The sequence below is a fragment of the Peromyscus maniculatus genome, chromosome 5 (assembly GCF_049852395.1).
Source record: "Peromyscus maniculatus bairdii isolate BWxNUB_F1_BW_parent chromosome 5, HU_Pman_BW_mat_3.1, whole genome shotgun sequence".
In the NCBI taxonomy this organism is placed as follows: domain Eukaryota; kingdom Metazoa; phylum Chordata; class Mammalia; order Rodentia; family Cricetidae; genus Peromyscus; species Peromyscus maniculatus.
In genome coordinates, this window is record NC_134856.1 from 17750678 (window position 1) to 17761960 (window position 11283).

General features: G+C 53.5%; 1 protein-coding gene across 4 annotated transcripts in view; it reads left to right on the forward strand.

The window, feature by feature from the left end:
- The window catches only part of Znf423 (zinc finger protein 423), a 302753-nt gene extending 294795 nt beyond the window's left edge, over window positions 1-7958 (forward strand). For all 4 annotated transcript variants that reach the window (XM_042277351.2, XM_042277352.2, XM_042277353.2 and 1 more), the window contains one exon: window positions 7732-7958. In XM_042277351.2, the coding sequence (XP_042133285.2) occupies window positions 7732-7761 (30 nt within the window). In that variant the 3' untranslated portion in view covers window positions 7762-7958. The remainder of the gene's footprint in view (window positions 1-7731) is intronic.
- Window positions 7959-11283: the final 3325 nt, after the last annotated feature.

Consider the following 11283-nt stretch of genomic DNA (forward strand, 5'->3'; position numbering starts at 1 on the left):
GCTCTTAATCCTCACATCTCCTGCATGGTCTATTATTCCTGATTAGGTCTCCCATTAACTTACAAGGTATATTGTTCCTGTTTTGGTCTCAAACTCTTCATGGCACAATTAATGGCAGGTCTGACCTGAGGAGCCCCTGGCTTGCTCTTGGTCCCCACATCTTTTCATGACATTGCACTATTCCTAGCTCGACTTTGTAATAGACAGGCTTGCCGCATGCCTGCCTGGAGGAATCAGCTTTTAGGGATCTGACATAGGCCCTTTGAAGGAAGGGATCCAAGGCCCAATTCATATTTGAGAGCCATCATGTAGGGTCAAAGCAGGCTGGTGTGCAGAGTGAGTGTGCTTGTACAGTAGTCTGCTTAAGAGGGCCTGGTGTCCACACAAGTGCATCTGCTAGGCAAATGCCATCTTTGGAGAAAGAGTTGCAAAGTTTCCTCAGGACTTGGGTCAAGTGTGCACCCTATTGCCTCACAGGGACAGATCTGTAAGCAGTCCTGGAAGTATTCAAGTATTCTCTCTCTCTCTCTCTCTCTCTCTCTCTCTCTCTCTCTCTCTCTCTCTCTCTCTCTCTCTCTCTCTCTCGACCCTCCACACACCCCAAACCACTCCTCTCTCTCTCTCTCTCTCTCTCTCTCTCTCTCTCTCTCTCTCTCTCTCTCACACACACACACACACACACACACACACACACACACACACACTCACACCCTGCTTGTGACAGCAGCCAGAAAACTACCGTTCTCTCTTGCATGAGTGCCGGAGTCTTGCCCTCCACACCAAATACACAGACCAACTGCTCCCATTCACTTGTGAGGTGCATCTCACCCCCCCAGGGCTGAGGACCCCTGAACAAGTAATATTGGTCTTTATTTTAGGGGTGACTCTGAGGAGGCTCCCTAATTTGTTCTCAAGTGGGCTCACTTTTAAAGTATGGGGGCATGGTGCCTGCTCCTGGAGAGTCTGTTGGACACTGTGTTTTCATATGTGTATTTCATATATATTTCTTCCATCTTTTCATGTAAGGGAAGGCAGTTGTCACCTATGGAACTGGTGATGGAGCAGGCCACCTGCCTTAGTCTTTTGTGTCCTGGGGACAGGCCAGGGGTTGGAGGAGGAGGGAGTATCTCACAGGAACTAAAGCTTGGCCAGTCTCTGGGAGAATCTACCAGCCAAAGGAGTCTGGATCAGAGGCCTTCCTCCTGTCCTCAAGGTATTTCTTGGGTCCCTGAATCTGCTCTTGCTCCTGGATGTCCCCCAAAGCTACACCTTGTTCCCTGAAAGCTGAGCTCTTAACTCCAGGCTGGGAGGCCCCCATGCCTGCCACAGGCTTCCCAACCCTCCGGCTAAGCTTAGTTTTGCAGCTCACTTGCGGCTGCTCTGGAGTGGCAGATGCCAGGCTCCTCCCTGCTGCTGGCTGGGCAGCAGGGACAAGCAAGTGTCACATGTGTCCCTCTGTATGGAGGGTCTCCCACTCTCCTTCTACCTTATAGGTCACTCTGGGACTTTGTCCAAGGCCATTGGGACATTAGCCTCTCTCAGATGCCAAAGGTGGATGTCACTTGCACAGTGGCAAACCTCTCTGTCCTGAGGGTAAATGGGTGACAAGGGGGCTGCTGGTGAAAGTAGGGTACAAGTGTATCAAGGCCTGCCCCCCTCCCCAGGGAGCAGCGCGTCACTGGCAGGCATTTATAGGGAGCCCCAGCCATCACTCACTCCTAATTTTAATGACGTGCATTAGCTAAATTGTGTTGTGAGTATTCATTCGGCGCTGTTTATGGGGTGCTCTCGAGTGTGCGCACCGTTTGTCAGAAGTGCAAACTAGCGAACATACGAGCCTTTAAGACAGGCCATCTGTTCGTCTTAGACCCTTGGACGATAGTCAAGCACTGCTAAAAATAAGTGCTCGCAAGCGGAGAGGGGCTGCCCAGGTGATTCACAGCAGAAAGGGGAGCGGAGCTGCCTACGTCCGCACCTTCCCCAGAGGGAAAGGCAGGTGACGGTGTGTGCTGGGGAGGCCCCGGCAGGGAGCAGAGGGAGATGGAGAGTCTCTACCGAGACACCTTTCGGGTGGAGGCATGAGCTTCCTGTCTGTCTTGCGTCGTGTAACTCCACAGCTCAAATACTTTCGATAGCTCCCAGCGGCCCAGATTTAAGGGCAAGCTGCCTCGTCTGGCATCACGGAGCCTCATCAATAAGGCCCCTGCCTTCCTTTGGAGGCTTGTCTCCATAGCACATACCCGGTGCTTCTGCCAAGCTGAATTATTCATTGTTCCCCCAGCATATGCCGCACTTTTCACATTTCACAGGCAGAGCAGGGCCGTGGCAGAGGGCGGTATGCAGGCACTTTGTGGGTGCACATCCTAGGCTGGCATTGTCGACCCTGGGGCCCCGAGCACCCTGCGCCTCATGCCCCACACAGCAGGGACAAAGGTGGCACTTGGCTCACGGGACTGCTGAGGACTCTGATGATGCTCAAGTGTATGGTGTCTGACCAGCTGAGCCAGACACTGAGTCCCAGTCATGTGAGTCCCAGTCGTTATCAGTGTTACTCACACCTACAAGATGCTTCGGTGGTTCATCCTGCTTGGCATAGTGCTCGTTCATCTCTGTCTCTGTCTGTCTCTGTCTCTGTCTCTGACACACACATACATACACATATATCATATACACACACACACACACACACACACACACACACACACACACACACACACTCACACACGTCCTAGTGCAAACCCTAGCTCAAACTGTCCTTCAAGGGCAGCTGGAAGGCTTCTCCTGAGTGAGTCCCTATCAGAAGCCCTGTCTCCCTGCTGCTTTCCATGAAATTCTGCAGCTGGAAACTTGGCAGAGGCTGGCCTGTACCCCCTCTCCTTCTCCCCTGTCCACTGCCCAAGGCCAAGCTCCTTGACTATGAAATGGGCACGTAATGAATGGAGCCCTACAGCAGCCCTGCTCAGCCAAGCCGGGCTAAGGCATCTGTCTTTACCGAAAATGGAACCTTTCAGGCTAAGGCCCAACCCAGACCTTGATCCCTAGTCTCGGGAAGAAGAACCATTGTAAAACCAGGCCCACGAGGGCTTCTCATAGCTGCAGCCAGCCGGGGAGCGACACAGGGGCAGGGTGAGGAAAAATAGCCTCTTCTGGACCGAGAGTTTGAGGAAAGTGAGGTGGCTTCAGGAAGAAGGCCCTGCAGGTGGGACAGGGAGAGTGTGGGCGGGGACATAATGGTGGGGGAGTCACGCAAGCTGGACAAAGAGAGTGAGTGGGTGGCAGGGTATTCTGAGTGGAGAAAAAGTGTGTCTCTGCACCAGCTCGGCTTGGGTCTTCGGGAATGAGTCCTTTCTTTCCTGCCTCCTTAGGGTCTTTGATATCTGCGAGTCTCGACTCCCTACCCCAACCATGGCAGTGTTCTCACAAGGGAAGAGAGAGGGTGTCTCCATTTGTACATGCTCAGTGCACGGCCTGGGATCTCATAGACAAGGGCTCAGTGAATGTCTGTGGGTTGGATGGATGGATGGATAGATGGATGGATGCTGGTATGTATCTCTCCCTCTACCATAGCATCTCCTGGGGCTCTCCTCCATACCAGATCACCCATTGTGCTGCAGAAAGGGGAAAGCAAGTATCCAGCCAGGTCTGGTGATGAGGGACCAGCGGCACCTGATGTCCTGAGGGCAGAGCTGTGCAAGGCATTCCTGAGAACAGTCAGCTTCAGGGACATGGGTGGGGAGAACTCTGACATTGCCTTGTAGCCCCAGCTGTTAACAGTTCTGGGGGGGTCCTAGCAGGGAGCACACAGGTCTTCTGTGTCAGGCACTTGTCTGTAGGTAGATCCCATGAGCACCATCGTTTCCTGAGTCATGCTGGCATCTCAGAAAGAGACAACTCACAAAGCTTGAGGTCAAAGAACTTGCTCCAAGGTCACATGTCTGGCAAGTGACAACTAGCACTGAGCATCGTAGCCCCTTTTGGCCGCTAAGGTACTTAACAGATCCCTAAAGCTGCCTGCCTGTCTTGTGGTCACCTAGAAGGGTGGCTTGTGTCAGTGGGACATCTGGGGAGAGCCAGGCAAGGTGCTAGGACTTGGTAGGTAGGTGACTGCCATCAGAGCAGTCACCTTATTGGAACACCGAGAGTGGTCTACAGGACTGATAAGTCTCTTCAGCCCACATCTGGGCCTCCGGGACAGGAGGGGCCATGTTGTTTCATGTGACCAGGCAACCAACGTGCTGAAACACTTGTCTCTTCAAGCATGATGCTGGCAAGGCAGGCCAAGGAACAGAACTTGAAACCCAGACCTAGAGACGTGCCCTGGGCTGCAGAGCAGTGGGTCCAGACCACAAAAATCATGGGCTGAGGAGGTGGGTGGAGCTCTGGCTCTGTGCCCAGAGTTGGACTGTGTGACCTTCTACTGGCCTGCCCAATCCCTGTGCTTTGAGGTGTAAGAATAGTCCTTCCACCTGGCTTCACACTCAGCTCACTGCTCCTGTGCCCGGCACATAGCCAACACAGATCCAGGAAGGAGTTAGTGACTGTCCCCAACAGAAGAGCAATAAGGATTCTGTGGGTGAAAGATCTACCACAAAAGGGGTTCCCTTCAGCTAGGCCCAACCAGATGCTAGCAGTGTGCATCAGGAAGAGGCCTTGATTCAGGATATCACAGAAACCCCATCCGTGAGTGCAGGAGCGATGCCCAGTGGATGGCGGCCAGCCGAGAGCCTTCACTGTGCCTCCGCTTTATTTCCCTCACCTGCTTCTCTGCCCCACACCTGTGTCTCCCTGGCAGGCAGTGAGGTCTGCGGGTGCCAGGCGTCCTGGCCAGGCTCGTCGCAGCCTTTGGCTGGCCCCCTGCCAGCCTTTATGGCTCTGGGAAGTGCTCAATGGTAAGATCGGACGTGTCTTTAAAAAACTGGTTAGGGTTTGTTTGTTTGTTTGTTTTCCTTCTCTAAAGAAACTCAATATAGCATAAGCATACATAGAGAAAGAGACATGGAGCTAGGAGCGTCTTGTAAGAGCCATGTGTTTGGGAGGAAGCCAGTCGAAGCCTCGAAGGAGTCCATGCTTGGGGAAAAGAGCCACCCTAGATGTGCCTTGTAAGGTGTTTGGGGGTGGTCTTAGTGGTGGATCTTGGGTGCCCCTCTGCCCCTCTCAGAGACTGCCCTTGGATGAAGAACAGCTTCTCTAAAGTGTATACACACACACACACACACACACTCGAGCTGTGACCTTGACCCTCTCCCGGGCTACTGTTGGATCGTTAATCCTGTGTATCACTCCTGCGTCAGACCCCTAGGAATGGGGCCAGCTGGAGTCTTCCCTGTCCTCACTGTTCCCAGCCCAGAGCAGAACGTCTAGCAGGTACTTAAGGACACAAGCTGAATGAACTCTGCTGCCGGTCACCTTCAGAGCACTGAGTCTGACATTTCCTTCTGCTGTGACATCCTGGGTTCCTGTTGGTGTAGTAAAATGTTAGGAAGGTAGTTTTTATTCGTCTGCCTCAGAACCCTTTTGGAGAAAGTTCCTCTGTAAGTCTAAACTAAAAAGCACGTGCTGTTGCTCCTGAAGGGAGAATGCCCTAAGAAGGGTTACTTATTTTCAGTTTCCCAGGCAGTGGTCCAAGGCAAGACTTTTCACCTTTAGGGAATTCCTTCTCCCAACATTGAGGTAAGCAGCTCTCAAGGGTCTTGCCTGGCTTCGGGCTGTCTTTGGCAATGTTCACACACACGAGAACTCACTGCATGCTCTCCAGTCCACATTCACACCATTTCCGCCAACGTGTTAGTTAGCACCCTAGACCTGTGTTAGCTCTGTTGTTCCCAGGCCGGTGTGCCTACCACACCTCTGCTGGGCATCGGGGAACCCAGCATGTGTCCAGCCCTGAACCAGGGGCTCTTGTCCTGCCTGCAACTGAGCGGGGGCAGCCAGGCCCAAGTACAAGAAGTGCACAGACTCATGTGGGTGCTGGGCGGGAGGTGTATTATGGGGACACACCTGGGCTGGTGACACAGTGTGAACGTCCAGAGCGCTCGAGGAAAGCCTGCTTCGGAGGACAGCTGGAGAGAGTGTTAAGGCAGCAGAGGTCCAGAGTTACAAAGAAGCCAGATCTGTGCAGAGGATGCCTTCAGTTCCACATGGCTGGCTGCTATCACAGGGCAGGAGGATGGGGTTCCCATGGAAACCACCTGGGGCCCATCTTCAGCTCCAACAATCTGCCTTGGACCTTGGACCATTTGAGGTTCGAGGTCATGCTGGTGATCTGGGCTTTAGCCTGCAGCAGGGTGCTGGAGCAAGCTGTGAATAATCGGCAGCCTGATAGACCCACTGGGTGCAGATCACTAGATTCTAATGGCCTGGATCTGCCCCTCCTGGATCCTAGGCTGAAGTGGGCTGGTGTTTTGTCTATCTGACCCTCACTTTCCACATGATGCCTCGTGAGAATCGAAAGCAAAGCGCCTCTGTCGGTATGTAGTCTGCGTACCTGCCATGAGGACCTATCCTGGAGAGTAGCTGTGGTCCCATCTCCATCCTGGGTTCTCAGACCTTTAGGGGGGAAAAAAAACTGGTTGTCCTCTGGTCCTTCTGGAACTGAGACCTGGAGTCCAGGAGAAAGTCGCGGCGCCTCTCTTGCCCCCCCTGGTGGTTAGTGGCAGAGATGCAGACCGCTGCTTTCAGCCGGCGACTGTTTGGCTGGATCTCCTTGTAGGGCTCCGAGGCTGGGAGGTATACTGAAAAGCCCTCAATGGGGATCGGCTGCAACCTTGCGTCTCTCTGTCCCTGGAGGATGTTGCTTTCCATCTCCAGGTGTCTTGAGGTGGACCACCGCCTGAGACTGGGACGACAATAGTCTCTGAATTGGCTCTATCCCTGACAGAAAAGAAATAAAAAGACCAGGTTTCAGAAGCCAAAATCCACCCCTAGCCCCAGGCTGCTGGTCGTGGTGGAAACAGACTCCACACTGCCCGCCCTGCCCGCCCCGCCGGGGCTGGCTGGAAGAAGGATGTGCGTGGGCTGTGGAGAGAGGAAAGCATTTGGCCACAGGCTCCCACCTGGGCCCTGGCTTCCCAGGCCCAAGTGGTCAAAGCGCACCATCTCCTTCTCACGTGACCACACTGGCAGGGCCCTGGGAGCTCAGCTCCAGGCTCTTCCCAGGACCCTCCCTGCTGGGTGACCTGTCCCCTGCCTGGGCCATGGGCGTCGCCCACCCACAGTCTCGGCGCGTCTGCGCTCACTCGGGTGCCTCTGGGCGGCCTCGCTGCTCTGCACATCTGCGGTTTCCTCCTGCGTGGCTCAGAACAGTGAGCAAGGGACCGAGATGTGATGCAGGGGGCAGCCTGCAGGCCGTCAGAGTTTCCTCCACGCCATTGGAGGGAAAGGAAGGTGGTGCTCATTATTGTCACCTCCCCGGCTGTTCCGTCTCCCTCCACGTAGCCCACTCCCTAGGTACGACCCGAATGGTCTAAAATAAAAAAAAAATAAAAAATAAATAAAAATGAAAACAGTTTACAGGGAACCCAGGTTGGCAGCAACAGGAGCCGATCCCCAAGCTCGGATCTACGTGGCACCTTGGCCGCTGCGTCCCCCGAGCACTTTTTTGCTCTGGCATTCTGTTTTGTAATGATCGAGCCGCTTTCTGCAGCTCTCGGCGTCCATGCCCCGGGTGGGAGGGGACAGGCATGCTCGCCATTCTCTCGCCCTCATGCGTGTCTCCTTTCTTCGCCTTTGCAGAACCACACGATGAGCCAGCACGCACAGTGAGGGACCTCGCGACAGGACACCTCTCCGCAGAAGGCTTGCCGGAGACGCCGTGGGGAGGGCCATTTGAACATTACATCCAATCAAAGTGTCATTTGCAACCCAGATGTAAAACTCTAATGATTTGGCCATGAGGCGCTGCTATTATAAGCAGCTGGAAATGAATATTAATGGCAGAGATTAAAAGTATTCCATGCTCAGTGTTTTTTATTGTCCTGCTACAGCTAGTGTGCTTTTAGAGTTTTCGCCGCAGACTACATTTCTAGTGTTAGAGAAACCTGCTTTTGGAGGCTATTGTCCTTTGTTCCTTCATGTATTATATTGATAGTTTTTAAAAAAAGGATTAGTGTGATTTCTTTCTTTGCTTCTTTTTTTTTCTTTCTTGTTTTTCTTTCTCCCCCTTCGGTTAACTACTTTTTAATTGCAATTCTAGGTAATTGTGCATCGTGATGTGATTGCTTGGCTATTGTCTGAATATTTCCTTTTAATTTTTTAATTAAAGACTAATGCTTTGATTGGATTTGCCAGTTCACCGGACAGTGATTAAAACTCTGTAATGAATATAATCGGTTTCCGTGCAACTGGATGGTCTGCTTTTAAATGTGACTTGATCTGACCGCAGTAACTAGTTCAGCTCAATAAAGGGAATCCATGCGATCAGCAACATTGCCTGGCTCTCTCCTCTTCAACCCCAAGCCAAAGGGGCTGGCAGGAGGTGTGTCTCTGGGGAGTTCCCATGGGCTCACACCGACCCCTGGGGACTCCATACAATAGATTCACAGAAAGAAGTGCCATAGACTAACACTTGAAGGCCAGATGAGCTGCAGGGGTCACTGAAAGAAAGAAATCAAGTACTCTGCTCTTGTCATTTCTGGATCAGGAAACTGAGGCTCAGGGGCCATGGGGGCCATTTTTATGCCCCTGCTACATATCAATGACCGACTCTTATCCATTGCTGGGTTGGAGGCAGATAGGCTGGTGGTTAGCCCTCCCGGTGCCAGGGCAGCAGAAATCACCTGGGCTCTACTTTGGGCCAAAGCATAGGATGTGAGGGAGGTGACAGCAGCTACCCAGCCGTGGACGGTCCAGGGCTGGTGACTTCAGGGTGGAACAAGGTGGGAATAGCAAGTTCCCAGCTGAGACCTGTGGCCAGCCTGGTCAGGACTAAAGCCTGACAAGGAAGTGCTCCAGTTGCAAAATGCCAGAAGACACCGTTCAAGGACGACCTGCACACACAAGCCCTGAGAAGGTGGTGCGGTCCCCTAGTTTCTCACTGGCCTAGTGACCCAGGCCCTGTCGCTGCCTCAGGGCTCACCCCGAACACCAGCAAGCTTCCTGGACTACTTCCCTACCAGAGATCGCAGAGCTCGTCTGACTCTCTCATCCAAGGCTGGACTCTGTGCAGGGAACCCTTCCTGGCTCGCGTTTCACTCGGGGCAAGGAGAGCGGAAGTGAAGCAGACAGATTGCACCTAATTATAATGTGATAGCGAGTCAGCGGAATTTGGAGCAATTAGGCTCCTCATCTTCTAGGGGGTTCCTAGCTAGGGGTTTCCGGTGACCTGTAGGAGGGCCCTTCCTGCTTCTTCCTACAAGGATTGGGGGTGGGGTGGCGCTTCCCAGGTTGCGAAGTCAACTTTGGCCCGAGTGAGCTGCCCCTGACCATAGAATGGGAATGTCGTCCTTGAATGCAGGTGACCTCAAGGTGGAAAGCAGCAATATTCAGTCCCGGGGTTGGGGTGGGGGTGGCCATTTCTGGAGAGATCTCAAAGTTGGGAGGGCGCGAAGCTTCTCCAGGCGGTCGCTACGGCCGGGTTGGGCCCGGATGCAGGCAGTGCGGAGACTGTCCAGTCAGGTCCCCGAGCTTACCACCTCGCTCCCTCGGGCGCTCTCCAGCTCCGGATTTATCCGAGCCCCATGCAGCCCAGGTGAGCCCTCAGTAAGGACCAACAGAAGATGTGATTTGACGGTTGGTGGCGTAGGGCTAAATTAGTCACTGCCCCCATTAAAAATACAGCGGGGGGTTTAAGAGCTTTTCACGCCGAGTGGGAATCAGCGGCGAAGCCGGCTGCTGCCTTGGGTAAGGAGAGAGGCGGCCTGGGGGACGGCGAGGTAATGAGGTTTATGGCGGTGACAAGGCTGCCAGGGAACCCTGCCGACTCCCCTCGCCCAACCCCATTGTTCTCCGCTGGCTGTGCCCCCATCGCGGCAGCTGAGCGCCCCTCTCCACTTCCTGCGGGATGGGGGCTGGGACTCGCCTTCATCGCTGTCAAGCGGCGTTGGGGTGGGGAGTGGGGCACCGCTATAAATCAGTGACTTCGAGCTGAGCGGGTTCCCCGCGCAGCCCAGGCGTGTGTGTGTGTGTGTGTGTGTGTGTGTGTGTGTGTGTGTGTGTGTGTGTGTGTGTGTGATGGTGCCCGTAGCTCGGCTGTGAGCAAAGAGAGGCCAGGCCTTCTCCCCAGGCCACCTTTAGCCTGGACGGTTCAGGGAACCGGCCGTGTCATTTGCATTTTGCTTTGGGGCGGGGTGTGTGTCCAGAAGCCTACTTTCGTGGTCGATGCATCTAGATGTGCAGACCATCCATTTTATTCGGCTCGATCTTTGGGCAAAGGGATTTCGCCCGGGCTTGGAAATGACCCAGGATTCCTGGGACACATGTATCTATTCTAGCTTCTGGAAGCAGGACTGTAAGAGTTGTGATCGCTGGAGAAGCTGCCCTAGGAACGTCTTCAGTGCACCCTCTCCCCAACCATAGAGTGGTCCTCCTGACTCCCGGTGTGATAATGTGGAATTCCCATCTGATTTTCCTCCCTCCTTGTCTGAGGGTGAGTTCTTTGGCGTGGGGTGATGGACACTCGACTTTGACCTAGCTACCCCTTCACTCATCCATCTGCCAGCTGTTGTCTGACTGTTCCTGTGTCCCAGGCACCACCTAAGATAGGGGCCACAGATGAGGAGGGCCACGTGTGTCCCTTGGCCTCCTGCAGCTCAGAGTCATTTGACAACCACCCTCCAAATAAGCAAGCCACTAGACAGCCAGCAACACACAACCACAGTGCTTTGGTGACGAAAGGCAGAAGCTGTGAGTGGTAGGTGGAGACTCCTGTGTTTGTTTCAGGGCTGTGTCTAAGAGGCCTTGCCAAGGAAGTGACCTGAATGGAGATCTGTAGAATAGAAGGAGCCAGCAGTCACAAAGAGGAGGAAGAGGGCTCAGTCTGTGCAGAGCTCTGAGCTAGAAGCAAGCTTAGAGGGCTCCACCACCTCTTTTCTACTTTAGAAAGTCTAATAGCAGTCCAGGGAAGGTCATAATTTGTCCAGGGTCACACACTGGCTAGAACTGCAGCTGCACTTCGTGTCCTGTCTCAGATGTCTGACTCCCAGCTATATTTTTATTCAAACATAATGATGATGATAATCAATCAAGCGACGCAGGAAGACTGCTGGTTCCCCCTTCCTTAATAGAAGAGACAGTATAGCTTATAGATCTGACTCCTAGAAGTTAGGTGTGTCCTTAGTTAGTCTCTCA